The sequence below is a fragment of the Monopterus albus genome, unplaced genomic scaffold, assembly GCF_001952655.1.
Source record: "Monopterus albus unplaced genomic scaffold, M_albus_1.0 scaffold186.1, whole genome shotgun sequence".
NCBI lineage: Eukaryota > Metazoa > Chordata > Actinopteri > Synbranchiformes > Synbranchidae > Monopterus > Monopterus albus.
In genome coordinates, this window is record NW_018128066.1 from 1,362,784 (window position 1) to 1,384,861 (window position 22,078).

The 22,078-nt window shown below is 40.0% G+C and overlaps 1 protein-coding gene across 1 annotated transcript in view; it reads right to left on the reverse strand.

The window, feature by feature from the left end:
* LOC109969908 (phosphorylase b kinase regulatory subunit beta-like) overlaps nt 1-22,078 on the reverse strand; it is a 118,261-nt gene that overhangs the window by 6,192 nt on the left and 89,991 nt on the right. The window contains 11 exon segments of the mRNA XM_020617137.1: nt 1-2; nt 5-128; nt 1,343-1,433; nt 4,681-4,738; nt 5,098-5,179; nt 9,306-9,468; nt 9,755-9,813; nt 12,164-12,254; nt 12,898-12,980; nt 14,165-14,269; nt 15,814-15,897. The exon segment at nt 1-2 is cut by the window's left edge and continues 71 nt beyond it. Coding sequence (XP_020472793.1) covers nt 1-2; nt 5-128; nt 1,343-1,433; nt 4,681-4,738; nt 5,098-5,179; nt 9,306-9,468; nt 9,755-9,813; nt 12,164-12,254; nt 12,898-12,980; nt 14,165-14,269; nt 15,814-15,897 — 942 coding nt within the window.

Genomic DNA, 22,078 nt, shown 5'->3' on the forward strand with positions numbered 1-22,078 from the left:
TGCTGAAGAACAGCTTCCCGCTCCCCATCATAAGGGGAGCACTTGCTGTAGATGATGCCCTGGATCACCCCCGGTGACAGTGGGTTGGAGATCACCTCCTCCTCATGCCCAAATAGACCGAGGGTCACCTAGTATTCACAGGCATTATTAGCATGTGCAAAGGGAAGAAGAGCATACACCAAACACACATACAGCTAGAAAGTTCTCTGCAGTGCATCAGAGCTCTTCCGCTGAATATATTTAAACTTGTGCACACACATGTGTGTGTATGTGTGGCAGTGCTGGTACACAAACACTTGTACATTTGTAGACTTGCATGTACACACAGTATGTCCACTGAGGTGCCGTTGCTACAACTATCTTTGTTCCATCACTCTAAAATTGGCCTCCTTTCCCAGAGTCATATAAAAGTCAGTAGGAAAAAAAATGAGAAGATTACTCTTTTGTATTTTGTTCCCTTTGAAAGCCATCTCATGAAAATTACACCTCAACAATCTTCCGCTGAGAGGACACACTTTTATCCTTGGCTTCAGCTGGTGAAATCCAGAACTTTGATTCATCTTTACATCTAAATAGATTCTAAGTGAGGAAAGAGAAGCCTGGAGCTCGGAAATAAAGTTTGGAAGTGACTGACTTTGAAGTGAAGAAGAATACATCATTGGATTCCAATCCTTTCAATGTAATCATAACTTGAGTCAGGATTGACTTACAGTAAATGGGGTGATGCCTCTTATTTTTTCCAAGTGAACTGTTATTGTATGCAGAGGAACACGGCTGTCTCAAATTTTAAATCAGCTTTTCCAATCATGCTGAAAGCAGCATTCCCTCTGGTTGGCAATCTATATGCAGATTCACACCTTGAGCTACTTGAGCATAATGAAATGCCTAAAACTGTTGGGAAGGGTAAAAAGGAGGTGAGATAACTGACACTCTCGAGAGCAGGCTAATCTCTGAGTAACACTTGACAGGATATGATGCACCGAAACTCATGCGGCGTGAGGGGGTGGCATCAGACAAATTCCTGGGTCACAATATATCATTTGGCACAGGGAGTGTTTCTAGTGGATGCAGGGCACATTAGGATTCAACACTGGTCACACTGGCAGCCTCACTACATCTACACACACAATGGAGGTAAGCTGTGATGAGGAATGTGAGCATGCAGCTAGCCTAAGTCATTTTCCATAGGATGTCAGCATGAGGAGCTTATAATCACATATATCCACATTTATTTTCTTTTTTTAAATCAGTGAACATTAAAATCCTGACATGCCATTTTCCCAGTCATGACCCAGAATCATTTTACAATAGGTTACTCCTACCCTGCTGTGTGTCCACTTACCTGCTTGCCATTCACTAAAACACTAGTAATACTGGGAGCAAGGCTGTCCACTATCTTAGTTAAGAGACTGGCAGCAAGACGGACAACAGACCTAGTGGGCAAAGAGACACAAGAACAGTCTTGACATCATGATAGATAACAACTAACAGCCAGGACTGTGATATGATTTCTGTTCATCTGTAAGGCAGAGGAGTCAATTCCTCAGTTTTACCGCAGCCTCAGTAGAGCGTGTATTATACAGTGCACATGTACTGTATGTGTCATACTAACAGGACTGGGGAGAAAATGTTTTCAATTTATTGTGATTGCTGTTCCTCAAACTTCTGATTAAATGGCAGTAAAAATACCTAAAAAGTTCATTTACATGATAAAAATAGTAAGAATTTGTAACTGCAAATGTATTAAGTCAGTGCCCCCGAACTAGCATATCATCCAAACATCAGAATGATCAAATTCCAGCACTGATGTCAATTTTTAAATTAAACCTTTGCTACCATATTAAAATGTGTCAGTCCCAGTCCTCATTAATAAATTTCATCTAGTTATCTGAAGCCGAAATAAAAGGCTTGGCTTCCCACCAAATATTTTAATGTTCACTAATTCTTAGTTATTTATTCACAAGAGTCACTGCAGCCTTCAGACTGCCTCCTCCTGCCTGCAGGGATCCTATGAGGAAAAAGCAGCACACATGTCAACTGTGGCAATCCCTACATGGTAGCTCACAGCCACAGTTGCTACAGACACATGGAGGTGAAGTGGTGAACAAATGAAATCACTTCATTAATGAGGCCATGAATATAATCAGCTGAAATTCAGCCTCTTCTTATTATATGTTGAGAACAACCCTTTTCTTAACTGTGTGTGTCTGTGTGTGGAGTTATTCAGTGTTTAAACCTGCAGAAATATAAAGGAACATCTTGAGCACAACTGCAGAAGCGTTACTTGTTTAGAAGACAATCCACTGATGCTTTCTTGGGTAACACATTTCAAGCTTCACTTCCTGGCCCATGTTAGATAAATGAAAAAGTAAATTGAACTGAATATTGATGGTGCTTCCCAGCAAGTTGGAAACCAGCCTCTGGGCTTTTCCCCCCTATATAACATAATCACATTTCTGGATTCTAAAATCCTATTAACTAATAAAACAGCATATAATAGATGTCATGTCGGTCACCCAGAAACAAATTCAAATCAAACCACAGGCACAGAAAACACTAGCCACTAAAGAGGGGAACAGATCACATGAGAAGCTGGGACAGCCATCTACAGTATTTGGTCAGTCCTTTATGAGCCAGGCCAGCAGTCTACTACTACTTTCGGCTGTTCCCGTTAGGGGTCGCCACAGCGAATCAACCGTTCGCATGTATACATTTGGCACGTGTTTTACGCCGGATGCCCTGCCTGATGCAACCCAAATTGGGATATATATATATATATATATATGTGTGTGTGTGTGTGTGTGTGTGTGTGTGTGTGAAGCCTGTTAACACACTCACACTGTGACTCAGACTATGAGCTGGGCCAGCAGTATACCACAAAAAAAAATCAGATTTTGGCAACTTTGTGATCAAATATCAAGAACAGAATGCTATATCGTTTGACTAGAACTGTGGCCGTGTGTCAAATGTTTCATTTAACACTGTTTACAACAGTAAAACTAGCATTATAGTCTACAGTACATATTAGTACAGCTGACAACAAAGTGAAAGATGATCAGCTTTGATGAAAGCTTTAAGATGGAAAAGGTGAGTGTTGAAAAGCAGCCTAATCAATATGGGTAACATCCTTGAGCCTAGACCTTTTGGTTTTTTCCATAGAATTACTGTAGTACTAATACTAGTACTAAGTACTAATGTGCCTTTATGTTGACTTTTTGTTATGATGAATTTGTAAACTGTGGCTGTTACGTGCTTCTGTCTGGTGCATATAACAGACCTGAAGTAACAGTGAGTGTAAAGGCATTTACAGCACCATCCCCAACAGCCAAATTCTATTTCATTTGGAACATATAGCGAGCACTAGAGCAGTGGGTGATGCTGTAGAAAAACAAAAAAAGCATAACTGCATGTCTAGCCTCTGTGATGGTTAATGGAGAGACAAAGCACACAGATGACAAGCTCCTGTATGCACCTGAGTAAGGTAGCTAGCTTGGCCAAACTCGTGACTGTGTGAGTTAGCCATCTCACTGTGCTTAACTTAGTAGTTTAACTAGTTTACCCAGAAATAGCTGATTAAAGATTTTGCAAGATACAAAGAGACTAGCCTGCTGCTGTATTACATCACCTGCTACCAGGGTGTCTACCAGTCATTTAGAGCACATCACTGTGGGAAGTTATGTTTAACAACCAAATGTTGGATGAGCGTAACATTTACTAAAAAAATAGCCTGAATAATGTTGAACACAGTTAGTATTTTTATTCAGTATATGTATACATTTCACAGTTTTCGATTCAAATTATTTTTATTCTTAGCCTGTCCAAAAAATTTAGTTAATTTTAATGTTGCCTACTCCTTTACATAAGCTAGTGGAGGAGAAGTGAGCTTTTTGAAATATTAGCATTGCAAATCCAAACCTTGAAAGTAGCTAATTATTTTTTCTGCTTTCTACTGACACCCTGGTTATGAGGAAATTCAAAGCAGGATTGGCAAAATTCCACACAGCTCTCACGCTAGGTAGCTAGCTAGCCAGCTAACTGGGAGTAAACATGCAGAGGCTTCAGTCCATCTCTGCCTGGACATTACCTGTTTCCCATGCACCAGAATTGTGGTGATGTGAGGAGCTATAGAGCTGGCGAACTTCTTGATAATGGCAGCAACATGGCGCACTACCAGCCTACAGTTCAGCCAGATTAAAGTTAGAGCAGTTATTTGAAAGTGGCCACATGAGAGAAGAACTTATGTAAGGATGACAAATGGGACACAACTGCTATGGAGACAATATATTTTTCCGAGGGGACCCCGGCAAAAAACATAAAGCAAAATTCTACATATGCTCCACTTTTCTAATATGAACTGTAATCATCTTTCAGCTCACATGGATTTATCCAACAGAGGTGTGACTAAAAATGACAAGACCACAGGTTAACATAATAAAATGGAAATACAAAAAATGTATCACCGGCTCTGAATGTGTCTTTAGAGTTTATTTTTTAAGATCTGGATACTTTTGGTAATCTCTTTTATATAAACACACACACACACACACACACACACACACACACACAAAACAAAACAAAAAAGTCTGGATCTGGAATGAAAGCTCAACAAATGAAGTAACTGTATGTGCTGTAAATATTTGTGTGTGTGTGAGACAGAGATAGAGAGAGAGAGAATCAGACCAAAGCTTTCTGCTGCCGGCTCTTCTGTAGATTCTCTCCAGTTCATCATTCATGTTTTCTGGAATCACAAATATGTTTTTGTGTTCAGACATTAAAAAGCATCACAAAGCCATAAACATTCATATCCAAATGTACACCCCATTCTCTGTGAATGTGAACTGCTGTTACTACACATTCAAAAGCACGATAAAGACCAATGAGTGATGAAAAACTACTTGTGGATGCATCAAAATGGGCTTTCCTGGAATTTAGTGGAGTGACAGTGGACAATTAATAGTAGCAAAGTGCCAACTGGTGACACTGACATCAAATTTACTTTGCATTTAATGTGGAAGTTAATTAAATGATCTGTTTCAGCACACCTGGGTAGTAGTCATTTATGTTGCTCAATCACTCATTTTTTGAGAGTGTACTTACCATCTTTAGCAAGGAAGTCTGGTCCTTCTCTCTTAAGAAGGATGGCTGCAAGCTGAGCCTGACTGGCCAAACAGCCTGAGTCCTGTGCAATGACACACATATAGAAAAATGGTAAGATCAGGCTAGTGATACATACAAACAGTTACGGGTAAAAACATATACACATAAATGGGGACAAATGCTTTAATTGCATACTTCATGCAAAGCTGCAAAATTATCCACTTACAAGTAAAACAAGAACAGGTCACACTGAAATCATTATTCTCAAACAAAATTGATTATTATTTCTACAATACTGGCGAAAACATAATTTATAAAAAGTGATCAAATAAAAATCACTTTTTATAGTAGTCTTAATATTTCTTTAAAGTGGAAAACATGCCAGAGGACAGTTGGGATAAATTATTTGGTTGAGATACTTACAAAAGTAAACTGGTTATTATGTTTGGTGGCTGTTTTATGGCCACTAACCTTCTTGAATTAAATAAATTAAAGACACAAGATACGGGATGTCATGACAGTGTGTAAAAAATAATGTATATGCTAAGTAGAGTAGAGTAGACTGTAACAAAGACTCCTGTGTGGCTTTTGAAGGGCTCATGAAGCCAACAACGCACAAGTGCAGTTCAGTTATGGTTTGAGCTTTTGATTGCTTAAACATTAATGCAAATTTGAAATCTTAAAATATTCAGTTACAGAGTCAGATCAAAGACAGCTATTAACAGCTGTAGGCAGACTTGGGCTGATGGTACCAAAACATGCTGTTATAATGACACAGGAGGCAGGTGGCCAAGTGAGGCTTGACAAGAATGAGCCACCTTAACTTTACTCCCACACAAATCGATAATCTTGTTGATAGTACTGCAGCCTTCCTGTGTAATACACTTGATACCATTGCCCCTCTGAAAAAGAAGGTAGTGAAACAGAGGAGGCTAGCCCTGTAGTACAGCTCGCAGCTCCGGTCCCTAAAGCAAGCATCACGAAAAATGGAAAGGAGGTGGCGCTCCACTAAGTCAGAAGAGTTTTTCATAGCCTGGAAAGATAGTTTAATAACATATAAGAAAGCCCTTCATAGTGCCAGAACCGCATTTTATTCATCACTGATTGAGGAAAATAAGAACAACCCCAGGTTTCTTTTCAGCACTGTAGCCAGGCTGACAAAGAGCCACAGTGCTGTTGAGCTTAACATTCCCTTAGATCTCAGCAGCAATGACTTCATGAGCTTCTTTACAAATAAAATCACAACTATTAGAGAAAAAAATTGGTCGGACCACTCCCACAGCTCTCACAGATGTGCCATCTACTACAATGGCTTTAGAAACATCTGTAAGACCTCATTTATACTTGGACTACTTCTCCCCTATAGATCTCTCTGAGTTGACCTCAACAATTGCTTCATCTAAATCATCAACATGTCTCCTGGACCCCATCCCGACCAGGCTGCTCAAAGACGTCTTTCCCCTAATCAACACATCCATACTAGATCTGATTAACCTCTCTCTATTAACAGGTTATGTTCCACAGGCTTTTAAACTTGCAGTAATTAAACCTCTACTCAAAAAGCCTACTCTTGACCCAGGTGTCCTAGCTAATTATAAACCAATATCCAATCTCCCATTTATTTCCAAAATCCTTGAAAAAGCTGTTGCAAAGCAGTTATGTGACCACTTGCACAAGAATGATTTGTTTGAGGATTTTCAGTCAGGATTTAGAGTCCATCATAGTACAGAAACCGCATTGGTGAAAGTCACCAATGATCTTCTCCTAGCCTCGGACAAAGGACTTGTCTCCATACTTGTCCTCTTAGATCTCAGTGCTGCTTTTGACACCATTGATCACAGCATCTTACTGCAGAGACTTGAACATGTTATTGGGATTAAAGGAACTGCGCTAAGTTGGTTCAAATCTTATTTATCAGAAAGATTTCAATTTGTTCATGTTAATGACGAATGTTCCACACAAACTGAAGTTAGTCACGGCGTTCCACAGGGCTCTGTGTTAGGTCCAATTCTCTTCACTTTATACATGCTCCCTTTAGGCAATATTATCAGGAAGCACAACATAAATTTCCATTGCTATGCAGATGATACTCAGTTATATTTATCTATGAAGCCAAATGAATCAGATCAGCTGGTTGAACTTCAAGCATGTCTTAAAGACATAAAGGCCTGGATGACCTGCAACTTCTTACTTCTAAACTCTGACGAAACTGAAGTCATTGTGCTTGGGCCTGGAAACCTTAGAAATCTGCTGTCTAATCATATAGTTACTTTAGATGACATAGCTCTTGCCTCCAGTACTACTGTGAGGAATCTTGGAGTCATCTTTGATCAGAATATGTCCTTTAAATCACACATAAACCAAGTCTCTAGATCTGCCTTCTTTCACCTGCGCAATATTGCAAAAATCAGGAGCATCCTGTCTCAAAGTGATGCTGAAAACCTGGTCCATGCATTTGTTACTTCCAGGCTGGACTATTGTAACTCTTTACTATCAGGATGTCCCAATAATTCCCTAAAAAGCCTCCAGTTAATCCAAAATGCTGCAGCCAGAGTACTGACAGGAACTAGCAAGAGAGATCATATCTCTCCCATATTAGCTTCTCTCCACTGGCTCCCTGTAAAATTCAGAATAGAATTTAAAATCCTTCTCCTAACATACCAAAGCGCCATGCACTGGGCTGTCCCCAAACAGGTCTGCTGCGAGGGCATAAATGCCACTGTGACCTGTGATCGGCTCCCTCTTTTTCTTCAGCAGTCTAAGAAGAAACATCATGGGTAAGTACGTTCCCTTTTATCATGGCTAAGAGCCATTCCTCACTGCCAGACTCCAGTGCCACGCCGCCGTCACCATGTGCCCAGGTTGCGATTTGGGCTTCATAATATGTTAACACGAGGTTCACTTTTACAGTACAACAGGCTGCCCTTCGGCTATTCACTGGTCCCCCGCATGTTTTCCAAGTGCGTGGAAATGGCGTTAGTACCGCTACGCAGAGCAAGAGTCCTCTTTTATTTAGACCAGTGTTTCCCAACCTTTTTGAGCCACGGCACATATTTTACATTAGAAAAATCACAAGGCACACCACCAAACAAAAATGTCACAAAAAGTATATTTATTGAAATATAATGAAAATCTAGTCTCAATTTACTTACTCAGTAAACCTAGGCCTATTTAGTTGAACACAAAGCTGATTTTCATTTCATTTTGGCCTTGCATTTGTGTGTTCAGGTCATTCAGATGTTGAAATATGTCTGCCAGATAAGCTAGTCTTGCACACCACTTGTCACTTGAGAGCAACCTAGTGTCATCATACTTCTCATTTGTCAAAAACACTTTAAGGTCCTCCTGCAGCTCATACACACGGGCTAAAACTTTGCCACAGGACAGCCACCGGACCTCCATGTGGAGGAATAACGCTTTATGTTGCGCTCCCATTTCCTCACACAGTGATGCGAACATGCGACTTTTTACAGGGCTCATCTTCACAAAGTTTATCATGCGCACAACATCTTCCAGTACAGCAGCTAGGTCTGCCGGTAATGTCTTAATGCAATGAGTGCTTCCTGGTGCAGAAAACAATGCGTCGCAGTGACATCTGGATGTTGATCTTTCACTCTGATTACAAATCGTTTGGTGTGCCCGAGCATGGTAGCTGCCGTGGGAACGCGTAGTGCCACCTCTGGTTCTCACTGAACGTTCAAGAGTTGTGCATCCTCCTGATAGCTCTGTTAGTTAACCAACAAATGCTAGCTTTATACTGGAGGTTGCATTTTATATTGTTTGTGGTAACTAGGCATCTGTAGTTTACGCTGTTGCTAAGAAACAAGATGTTGATGGGAGGGGACAGGGGCAGTTAGGAGCGGCTTATGGTGTCAGTTTATTTTGAGTCTCAATTGACCCTCTAGCATCTGAAAAGAAATTAGGAAAAGTAGCTTTAAATACAAGCTATATGTTTCAAATTTGTCAAAAAGAGCAACATTCTAATGGCAGTTAAAAACTTATTCTAAAAACTACAGTGCTTTGGAATCTGTTTTAATATGATTTACTGTATCATTCAGAAATAAGTTGGCTATAGGTTTTATAACTGTTGTTAGGTTTATTGGATAGTTATTGATATATTAATAAAAACCAAAATGAATCATATTTGCTCTACAATTAATCCCAGTCTATATCTGTGGGGGCTTCTCCCCTAAAGCCTTTGAACTCACGTGGAACTTCTGGATGATCTCATGGGTGGACTTGTGCAGCCACTCCTCAACGCTTATCTCTGGCTGCTGCTCCAGGTCTGAGACGTTGGGTGTACTTGTCTGTCTCTTCACCTTAGAGTGTTTCGGCAGCTCTAGCTCCTCAAAGCTTTTAAACTCTGGGATCCTATGCACACATACACAGGCAATATATACTATCTGTGCATACACACTAGATCCAATTTGTTCTTTTTTTACTGCTTGGTTTTCTTGTTTATGACATTTCACACTTGAAGCAACAAATAAAATAATGCAGGAACAGCTCCTTTGACTTTTTGTTGTTTTATGCTCCGCTGATTTATTGATCCTGAAAACATTTTTAACTAAGTCTCTATGCCAGTTATACAACACTTTAACAATTATAACAGGGACAAAATGACAAATCAAGCATAAAGACTAGAGGAAACTCTTACTCTGCCTCGTTGACACGCAGGAAGTCCAGCTGATCCACCACTGCTCCAGAGATCAGGGTCTAAAAGGTTTATTAGGAAAACAATACATTTAATGATTTGCAAGGATATTTTTCTGTCAGTACAGGGTTCAATATAGAAGAGATTCTGCAGGTGAAAGTTCAGAAAAGAAGATCTCTTCCCTCACATTCTGTTTGCATGGGTTAATCTAAGCTATTTATCTGGTTCTCTCCATCACCTCTGCTTCCCTGTGCTGTCAGAACACTCCCCTCCTTCAATCCTGAAGTCGCCATATCTGACCAGTGATTTTTCTGCCGGTGTTTCTTAAGCCAATCAGTCATTGGCTGCCGTTCTTTAAATTATTGGTGCAATTCTCGCTGACTGTCTTTCATTTTTAGGGCTTCATAACCCACCTCCTCACCATCACCTCCATAACCTCCATGTTGTCCAAGTACACTGTCAGCTTTCATCAGCCACCTGCTGTCTCTACTCCAGCAACAACAGTGTCTAGACTCGGGGATCCTCTCCTATCTCCAGTTTTCAAATAGGCATATGCCTAATGAGGATGCATCACACTGCTGGAGTCTAATTGCCAAAAATCTCTGTGTTGCTTAATAAATTTTGTTAGTCACTTCCATTTGATCTCTCCTTACTGAAATACTGTATATCTATGTGTGAAGATGTGTGTGAAAGTTGTACTCTAAAGGCAAACTCGGGAGCACAAAAATACAGGAGATCAGGATACAGTGCTGTGTAAATCCCCAAAGGGAGGTTTGTCAGGTGACTCAGTAGAGATAACAACTGCTAGAATAATGCAGCTCATAACAAACAACACATGGAGTAGAACAAAGTGCACCGTTTCAAATTTTACAAATGTGCACAGCTGCAATAACAAGCAAGTGTCTAACACAGTAATGTGATGATGAGAGTGCGAGTATTTTAAAAGCATGTGTAGGAGTAAAGAGTGCAGTTCAATACTTGCTCCTGTGTTCTAAATTTGATATTAGCCATTCCAACTGAAGCAAACTCCAAAACAAAAACAGGAGGTGTAGGAGAGGAGCAATCCTGCTCCCCATAACAATGAGATGATGAAGAGGGGAAGTGTTTCAAAGCTGCAGAAGTCTGCTCTGAAGTGAATAGCAAACAGGTGAAGGGAAGGAAGAACTTTAAAGCAAAAACAAAAAAAGGGATCATGTGAGGAAGTCTCTGCTGAACAGCACAGACACTGTGGGAGAGAAGTTAGGGCTGGAAGACCTGTCATAAGTTTGACACAACACTTGGTTAAAGTTACCAATGTGAAAATAATTCTAGTTCTACCTTGGCCTTATTTTCCTGCTCTTTACTAACATGAGGATGGACTGTGTCGAAAATCCCACAACTAATCTGCTGTGAAAACTGAGAGGGTTAATTGTACATTAATGAACACTGCTGTAAGCATTGCAGTGAGTTGAACTTGTTTATAGAAGGCAGCCACCCAAAATAAAGGACAAGTGTATGAAATGGTGCAATAAGTCACAAAGACAGTTTTAATAATGATGCTATGTTACTGGAATTGGAGGAACTTGCTACTGCAAATGAAAGCAGTGAGAATATCGTCAGAGGCTGTGGGCTGCAAAACCAAAACAATTAGCTAAAAGTTGCTCAAGTCAACTGTTGAGTGCAACCGCAGAGTGGGGTGGAACTGTCAGTGGTTTGTCATTGACAACTACACATAGTCATGTGATCCATTTTTAATATCAACATGCTGATTATATATTTGGGGTTGCATTTTAGTGGCCTGATGCTACAATGAAGTAACAGCTGAACATAAGACATTTAGCAAATAAGACCCATTATAATGCAATTTTCCTTTAGTTGTTTTTGTGGTCCTTAAGATGTGGTTCATTATTTCATTCATATTTATTACTTAGTGTACAGTTTCCCCTTTATTTCCCTGAGCCAGCTTTTAGGAGGCATTATGCTGTCTAATGAAAATGCACTGACCCTGGAACCCTGCTGACCCCTTCTCTGTAGTATTGTGAATAAGCCGTTTTCTTAGCATCTGTGGCATGTGCTTTGCTTGTTTCATTCATGCCCTCTTGCCAAAAATATGGCATCACTCAGTAACACTAATTCATTAATGTGTGTTGACACCAAGTTTCTGATTGAATTTATCCCTACATGCCTGCCATTTCCATTTTGCTGCTTATTGACACCAGAAACAGTTCTTCTCCTGTAACCAAAGACTTGCATCGTGTCATAAAAGTTTGGATGACATACTCTGTTACGCAAGTACATGTCAAATCCTCTGTGCACAGCTAGAAGGCTTCGTGGTGGCATAGCATACATAGAGTATGAAGGAGCCCTAAGAATGGCCACATGACAGACTACATACATAAACAAACATTAATTTAATTAACTGGATTCACAAACCTGAAGTCGGTCAACGTGAACTTTGACGCCTCCAATGTTGCCTTTCTTAAAAGACGCCAGCATGTCCAGGACTGGGTTGAAGCGGCTCCCCCTGGTGAGACAGACATTAGAATGTTTTGTGTTGTTTTCTATAACTTTCATCATTTGTGTTACTGATTATATTTGAAACACAAGATCAGCATTAAATGTAACAATCCTAACTGAAATTTCTGAATAAATCAGCACTTCAACTCAACCCTCATTGCTTTATTGGGCCTTCCCTCGCCTCCCATACAGGTCATCAGCCAAATCAATAGCAAACTAATGACTACTGAGCTGCTTCTGTAAGTGTTCACAAACACATTCCAGATGCTGCAGTGTGGCTGTTCAAGCATTTGTAGCACATTTAACATATGGCTCCCTGGATAATGGTCAGTACTGCTGTAATCAGCCCACCAGCCAGGCTATAGTGATACAAATGAGAAACATTATCAGCCAATCAGCAAGTACATACACCTTCCTGCTATAAAGATAAATTGTACATGCAGAAGCTAAGAGAGGGAAAGAAACACTGGAATAAAAAAACGGAACTAAATTGCAATGCGACTGTCAAGGCTTGTGACATTTTGTCACAAGCCTTGAGCCAGAATCAGACACAGGGTGATGTGCAGAGAGATAGGAGAAGGAAGAAAGCTATGAGAGGCTATCAAACGACAGAAAAAAATAAAAGAGCTATTATGGAGTGTGTATATTACCTGATGTTATCCTCACGGATGAGAACAAGGAAGAGAGGACGTCCCTGCATCTTCCAGCACTGTTTGATGAACTGCAGGGTATTCTGCACACACAGACACACACAGCACCATTTCAGACTAGCATGGACGTGCTGCTGGGTCTTCACTGTTTCTCAGGAGAAAGTGAATCAGTGCTACTTGTTCAACCTCCTCAAATGCCATACCAATCAGTATAGACACTGGAATTTGATTCATTTATCTTCAAAACTAAGATAAATTATAATTCACAAGAGTTGCATTTTGAATACAATCAACAATTATGATAAAAAAAAAAAAAACAGGTTTGAGGACCAGGTTTAAAAAAAAAACTTCATTTACCCTTATGACATATTCAAAATCTCATGCTCCACAAAAATCTAAATGTATTAGTATTAAAATTTTAAATAATATTACTGGGTAGCATGGTGGCGCAGTGGTTAGCACCGTTGCCAAGAAGATTCTCAGTTTGAACCCAGGCCAACCTAGTGCCCTTCTGTGTGGAGTTTGCATGTTCACCCTGTGCCTGTGTGGGTTCTCTCTGGGTACTCCGGCTTCCTCCCACAGTCCAAAGACACGCAGCTTAGGTTGACTGGCGACTCTAAACTGACTGTAGGAGTGGGTGTGTGTGGTTGTTTGTCTCTAAGTGTCAGCCCTGTGATACACTGGTGACCTGTCCAGGGTTTACCCTGGCCCTCACCCAATGTCAGCTGGGATAGGCTCCGACCCCCCTGTGACCCTATACCAGGAATAAGCAGTATAAATAATGGATGGATAATATTACATTTTCTCCAGTGAAAAATAAAATATACATTAGGATAGCTGATCAGGCCCTGTAAAAATATGGCAACAGTTTACTTACTGTAAAATATACAGTATTATACACTCATTCTAATAATTAAAATGCTCAGTATAAACTAATTTTTAAAATATATTATATTTTTTTAATGCTGCTTACACTAAATTTCTTTCAAACAAAGCACTGTTGCCCTATCTATAAATACAGTGATCTGGAGAAAAAGGTCCCCAGCATGAATTAACCAGGGGGATGCTGCAGAAATACTGCAGTCAATCAAAAAAGTATAGAAGAGCTTTGTTCAGGAAAAACAGAATTAGCAGTGGTATCATGTATAACAGTAAAATAAGTATGAAGTCAAACCAAATGAGTCTTTTTCACAAATGTCAGGATGCACTCTTTAGACCAGACAAACTGAATACACCGTCTCTCTCCAAATGTGTGACCCTGACTTACCTTAATGTCATCAATCAGCAGCATAACATCTTGGGACAAGTAAAAGTCACTTAGATCAAACACTATTGGGTAGCACACCACCGTCTTGCCCAGGATACGATAAATCTGGAGGGAGACACACGCACACAAGTATTAGAAGACGGATAGTTCACAAATAGCCAAATATACATGCAGCGTGCAAAACAAGTCATCAGTCCTAAGAAAGAGGGGACACAGGAAATTGCTCCTGATAACACATATAGCGCACATACACACAACTCGTATACAGAGATGATCACAGGGGCACACACACACACACAGACAGGCATACATACACACTGATGATTATAATGTCCTCTGGCAGTCGGCCATCTTCTCCATAAATGTTCCATTACAATATTGTCTTAGGAATGCGTTGGGAGCCATGATTCATTTATTTGGCGATGGCTTTGTTTGATAAAGCAGCTCTGGCTTAACTTATTGCTAAATGCTATGACCTTCATCTGGGAGAAACTGCAAACAACCTCAGCAAGAGGCATTAGCATACACAAACACACACCCAAATGGTAGAAAAAACATACATCCACAGCCACATAATATGCACACTCAGATATACACACACACACACACCAACACTGCCGTACAGCAGCTTATCATATTAAAATGCAATAAGTCCTGACAATAAGCAAGATGTATTCAGCATTCACTGATGCATACTGTATGCTCAAAGAAGAGCAAAACTCTTGAAACAGAATATTTTTGGTCTCTACATTAATTTTCTGAGCTGTAGTCAATTCCTCGGAGCTCTGGGAAATGTAGGCGGATCGATATGTGGAAGCTGTGTTAGTGATTACCCATGACCTGTGCAGCAGGGCACCATGAAGTGTGCATATGCATGTGCATCTACCCGTACGTACACATGCAAGTCCACAGTGTTGGAGAGTAGTGAACTACATGTAATCAAACTAGTAACTTAACTACATGTTACCATAGCTTGCTGGTAGTTCAACTACATTAATATTTGCTTAGCGATTCGGCTAGTTTTTTTGTAGTTAACTACTAAAACTACAACCAATTTTAGGACACAGAAGGAAAGAACATTTATTTTATTTCTGTTTTACCATGTTGCATGTAAGCAGCCTTTTAGCACTGGCAAGGACATTTTTAGCACCAAGGAACTGCCTGGTGAACAAGAACTTTGAGAGACTGCTACTTGTATAAACAAGAAACATGTAAAAATACCACAGGCCCCCTTATTTAGACCAGAGCTGAAGTTAGTCAAACATTATTAAAAAGTTAAATGTGTTTTTTATGGCTTTAGTTGTAGTCAAATTTTTCTTTGTGAAATCCCAGATGGGATTGTTTTATTTAGGGCAGGTTTAGCTCTCAGGTAACAAACTCAACTGAGTGGCATGTTTGGCTGTGATGTAACTTTTTTGTATTATAGCTTTGTAATAATTTTGTATCACATATACATTGTCAGTTTGATCTTTTTTTCAATGTAGTTTTAACTAGTTTTCCTAAGAAGCTTTAGTGTAGTTAACCAATCTAGATTTCTGCCTAGAGTAGCTTTGACGTAGTTTAACTTCTTCTGGTGTGAAGTAACTTGTAGCTTACAAAGCTATGCTTTCAAAGTAGCTTCCCCAACATTGCAAATTCATACAGTGTACCTTGCAGGTTCCAATGCAGCCCATTGGCCGGTCTGGACGTCCACTCAAGCCCAGCTTCTTATTGATGGCGAGGAAACCATATGCCTGCAAGACAGACAAACACATATTCACATACTGATTCAAACAAATACCTCGTCAGCAAACACAGCATTCGCATGGCACAACTTGTTTTCTATCCCTTCTGATTTCAGAGAATACTAAGACCTGCAACTTCATCTGCATATTTCCCAGAGATTACATCACTTTTGCTTTGAGATTAAGATGATCATAGTTGATTCAAAATGTCATGTGGCACCCCTGCATTCCATATCGTTATGAAAGTGAGTCCATCATCTCTCTGTTCCACCGAGACATTTCTGATAAACTGAATTTACCAACATATGGCAGAACACCTATTGATACTATCTTTGTGTAAAGTTATGAGACATTGTGATAATGAAAAGTCCCTGTGCAGCCATCAGCAGCGAGCTTAGTGAACCCAAGCACACCCATGGACCCCACAGCTGTATAGACCGATGAACAGAGATGCAGACACCCATATATGGAGACACTGAGACCCAGCTCAGTAGACCTATTCATTCATAGCATTGTTGTAACATTTGGCCTTCAGTTTCACACAGAAGTTAACAAAAGCACAAATCACAGTTCTAGCTGGCAACTGTTGATTTTGTCAGCTGAAATGAAACTGTCAGAAGATTTTATCAGTTATAGCTAGCTAGCTAATTAACATTACTTCACAGGCTGCTTAAAAACTGGGTCCAGCTGTTTTATATGTTTTTAGTTGACTAGTTGCACAAAATAATCTAGCTAATGATATGTGTACTGGGCTGGGAGCTATCGCTTGGTTTCTGTAGGTAGTAAGCTATGTAGTTATTAGCTGCAGATGTTAGCTAAACACAGTGTTTATACAGTTTTGTACAAATTTATTCTTGTGTTTTTTATTTTAGGGAGGCTTGAAAGAGACAACACCTGCCTATGACTGGAAAACTGCTGTTTAGAGAAGAGGTTTAACAAAATGAATTCTTGGCATTTCTTGGTTATTGCATTTCTTGGAAATTTTCTTTAAAGTATACTTCTACAATTATACTTGTAAATGTATGTTTAATCACCACTGGAACTACTCAACCCATTAAAACAACAACATAACATAACTGGTGCCTCTCAAGGATCTTTGTCTAACAAAACAGTTTGCTAATGTCATTAAGGTTATCTTGGATTGGGCTTAGAGTTTACACATTTATATCTAAAAAAGAGACACTGTTGCATTATGGGACCCAGGATTTTCAGAGCTTGACTTATGATAGGATGTAAAAGCTAGTGTATATCAGTCTGTGCTGCTTCAGTTTTGACCATTTCTTTTATACTGTCTTTCTTACAAGTCATAAAACTTTATGGGGAAAAAGTTGCTGGAGTACTCCGTTAATAAGTTTCTTCTTGCAGTGGATTTAACGACAGTATACAGTACAACCTTATTTGACCTAGACAAATAAAAACAGAACTGAAAATTGGAGTAATTACTCACTTAAAAGAGAGAGTTCAAAATTGATTGCAAGTTATCTTTATTCTTGTTTTCTGCCTACTGAACGGCACCACATTGGATCCTTGGAGCATGCTGTGTCTTATCTGGTCAGTGCAAAATCTGATCACACACTGTAATTCATTCCCCTCCATCTACAGCTCAAGTACTGTTGCTTAATCACTTCAGAAACCATGACTAAAGGCCCAGTCTCATGGTGAATACAGAGTCACATCTGATCTTTCACATTTAAAATCTTTGAATTAAAGAAAATAAGTTAACATCAGCAGTACCGAATGTCCAGTGTACCTGTACAGAGCCTAACATCAATGCTCAGCTCCAACAGGGCTTAGCTGGGAGGATGGGCTCAGTTCAGCTGAAATCAACTTATTTAATTGGTGGAATGAAATTCTGTGTTTGTCAGTTCAGTCAGAAAAAGGTTTGATTCCTCCACAGGTTCCATTTAGATTCTTATGGATGAATCAGCTGAAGCTTTTTGCACTACTTGTGCCATTTGTAATACTGGTGCACAATTACATATAAAGAGGAAGCTAACGTTTGTCTGTTTTTGCTGCAGTAACTACCTAGCTATTAAATCAAAGGACTCTGGTTTGTCAAAACAAAGCAGAAGAAAAGGTCATGGCCCTTTCCCTCTGAAGTGCAGAGAGGGCAGCGAGGAGAATACAGAAGCTCCAGCCCACTACTTTTCACAGCATTTCTTTGGTGCTTCAAATAAGTGTTTCCTGCTGTGTCGTCTGCTGTCAAAACACAGATTTGAAGATACAAAGAGAAAGAAGACAGACATCGATTCATCAGCTCTGCTTGCTTGAAACTCAGTGGTGTGAGACGGTCACTTAACATTCATGTGTCTGTGGAAGAGCTGAAGTGTTAGGCTTTGTAAATTATACTTCTTATTTCTGATTTGTCTGAGTATAAAACTAAAGTACTTATTCCCTTTGGGCCAGCGTTATAGTTCTAAATTTAAATACCTCTCAATCTGTCCTATCGTGGAAGAGCATCAGTACACCCACACACAAGTGGCACTGCAGGAAATCTGTCTATCAAGCCCTTCGTGCTGCACTTTACCTGCTCAAACCAATTGCAAAGCATGAAATCAACCAAAAGATGGCGCTCTGCTACTCCTGTGTTTTTCCTTATTGTTTTGAAAGGCTTGTACTGAACACAGGGGTTGGCAGCAGGGGTCAGATCAATTAAAGGACACTAAAAGAAGAAAAATGACAGTCAAAACAGAAATGTTAATTGAGAGCTAAGTGACATTGCAAATAGCCGCCCTCACAGGCAAGGATGACACCTGGAGGAGAAAAGCTGAGGAACCTCTGCACCCAACTCTTCCTGTATACAGAATACCAATGAAGAGCGACAAAACACAGTCAGCCTATCAAAGCATCATTTCATTCCCTCACTGACCGCAGCACAAACAGCAACCGTGAAAAGTGGGAGCGATAACAAAAAGCTGTATTTAAAAAGCTGCAGTGGATGCGAGGTGTGAGAATTATTTACTGAACGCCTCTCAAAAACTTTTAATTCCCCACAGAGACATTCCTCAGTTTGATAGGAGTTGAGACTGGAGAAGGCTGCCACACATTTTTATAACTGCTAAGTTAGTGCCCCAAACTGTGTAAATGTTACTGCTGGTGTCACATAATGTGCATAACAGATTGAATTTTACAGCAGACACCGTCATCCAAAGGGACTTATAGTAAGCACACAGGTAGGGGTTCAACATCTTGCCATACAGCTCGCAGTGATACATGTCTTTTAAATTTGAGATGAAACTCTGATTCTGACAGTTTCTCAACCACTGCATTGCCCCATCAAATGAGTTTATAGGTCAGAGCTGCTGGTTTTATCTTTTCCTGTGCATTGAAAGAGTTGTTGTTCACTGTAAGTGCTCTTCTTGTCCATTCAGGGTGTGAAGCTATTTCTTCAGAGCATAACATTGGTGTAAGGAATATCTGGTCAAAATCCACAATCCTCCTCCTGCAGTTGAAGCCACTGGGTGTCTTTTTAGTACACAATTAGAAATGACAGTATTACTTGCTGCTCATATCATCTGCTGAACTTTAGACAATATTTTTGCATAAAAGGATGCTGGAATAGATGTATGTTTTTTTGGAAGGCTTATGCTACTCCAACCCACACTGTTCTTGCGCAAGTCCATATTCCCTAAATATCTGTCACAAAGGTGATGAGCAAAATGTTATTATTACCGACTGTAATAATTGACAACACTATTATAATAAGTCCCAGGTTTAAAAAAAAATCCATGAATTTCCATATAAAATCATTTAAGATCGCTATCCTGTGTCTCCTTAGGGTCGCATTTGGATGATTTCACTCCAGGTGTTGCTTAAATCCTCAACATTTGGAGAAAATGAGAATCTTAAAAAGCAAATGTGTTCCACAATGACATGCACATTACCTTTCAGATATAAAACTGGGAGGGAAACGACTGAGAGGGAGACTATTTTGGACAAAGCAGTGATTTGCAAGGGGATAAGCTTTGGGGTGTTTGGGTGGGAATAATGCATCGCCAAGTGTAATTGCTACTCTCCCATCGTCAGGCAGCTGTTGTCAACACAATCAAACAGCTGTGAGGGATGAGGTGAGGTGAGCAAATGCAGCCTTCAGCAACGGAGATGGTGGTGACACTGAGATGAACAGATTCTGTCTGTCAAGGAGGAAACGTCTGTCTGGGCTTTGGATTTAATATTCAGCACAGCGCCCGCTCTGACTCACAAGTGCATATCCATCTGAAAGGCTGAGCAGCACACTGCAGAAATGGCAGAGGGGAGAGAAGGAAACAAGTAACAGGTATGACAGTTCAAAGGCAGAAGATAGACCTGGAGGGGAGTGTTGTTTGGTGTCGTGGACATAAATGGGGCGGGGCCAGATATAAACCTAGAGGGGAGAACAGGGTTAGAGAAGTGGATGTCACGGGTATAGCAGGCGATGGACAGAAGATAGAGAACAGAGCCCAGAGCGACGACATGATAGGAGAAACGGTTTGTTTATAGAACATGGTGTGCAGAACAGACACCACATAACAGACATGACAGATGAGGAGGGAGGAGGCCAATGAATCTGACAGAGGATGTGAAGATGGTGGACTTCAAACTGAATGCATGTAGATGAGGGACAGTATCTAGACAAGAGACTAGAGTTTGAATGATGGCTGTGATGGGAGTGAAACAGCAGCTGAAAGCGAAGCAGTGATTGGTGTCATCAGTATGAGAGTACAAATGGTGTAATAGGCTACAGATGAAAGTAGCAGAGTGGACAGCATGAAAATAGCAGCTAGTGCTGGAGTTGTTACTCACACTAGTTACAACAGACTATAAGTTCCTTCCCGTTACTGATACCGTACCTCTACAGTTAATAATCCCAGATGTGATGTCCAGTGTTCTGTCATCTCACTCCAATATTTTCACCTATAAAAACATCTTTGCTGCTATTTTTATTCAAAAGCTGACAGCACTTCAAACAGGTTGGTCTTTTTTATTAAATTGTCTTCATCCCACCGTCTTATTTGTGTGTTGACTTAGGCTGGGTTTCAGTAAAGGGCTCCTTTTTAGTTCCACCTCCTTTTCTGTTCCAAGTGTCAGCTAGAGTCTAACAAAGCTCTTATGAAATCTACTTTTTCTATGAGCAGAGTATAAAACACAGCCATTTAGCTTAAAATTAAGCATGCACTGTAATATATCTTATAACTTGGAATATTAAACTGAAATGACTATTTGAATAGAAATCTTTGAGTTTTAGCTCAAGTTCAGTATGGGATTTGAAAGGATTTAGATGTGATGAGAAGATTAGCTGGTGGATTTGCATTTGATGGAATGGGACTGAATCCCAACTCTTTTGTTGAGAATGCCGACCTGTAAAGAAAACAACATCAAGGATTTTTATGGCTCATAGGTTTTTGATTGTGAATTTCAGTTGTCTGTTGCAGTTCAGCTGCCACAACATTTTACCATCTGACTTACAAGAGCAGCATTACTTCTGAAAACAAAATAAACTTTTGTTGTATTCATCATAAACAGAAAGAGTCATGATCATTCAACTTAAATCCAATTTCACTTAAAGAGCCTGTGGCATGCTTTTCTTTATTTTTTGATTTATCTACAATCTTACAATGGTGAATAATTATCTTAAATATGACTTAAAAAAACCTGCTGCATTGTGACCAGAGGCTGTGGAGAAAAATACAGGGTCTGAGGTTACTGCATGTCCAGAAATGTTCCTGTACAGCGACTTGTTGTTTTACCTGACTGGGTCTAACCTGTGATCAGCTGGCCAGTGAAGCCCCTGCGGTGGCAAAATATCAGCTCTTCAATGCTGGGTTCCCCCAGAGCACAGTATCTGTTCATTTTGACTGCTTGAGTCCAGTGTGTCTGCCACATGTGATGTGTTGCTGGTTAATGAACGGATTAATGATCCCTGATGTACAATACAATAATCAATATTGTCGGTGCTACGCTACCTGTTGGAATTAATTTCACTACTTTGGGACTGTATGTGATCATGTGGGGGAAGATGCAGCGACTGCCAGTTGGATTTACCGACCTTGGAGCTACTTGAAAGGGAGTGATGTTTTCACTACTCAGTGGGACTTAATGGTAAGTTTTAAAAACACACCATGCATGTCTGTTAATGCCTTGTTTCTGTAATGTTAGAGAGAATTGTTCTAAGGCTGGAGAAACTACTATGTCTGCATAATGCCAGTTAAAA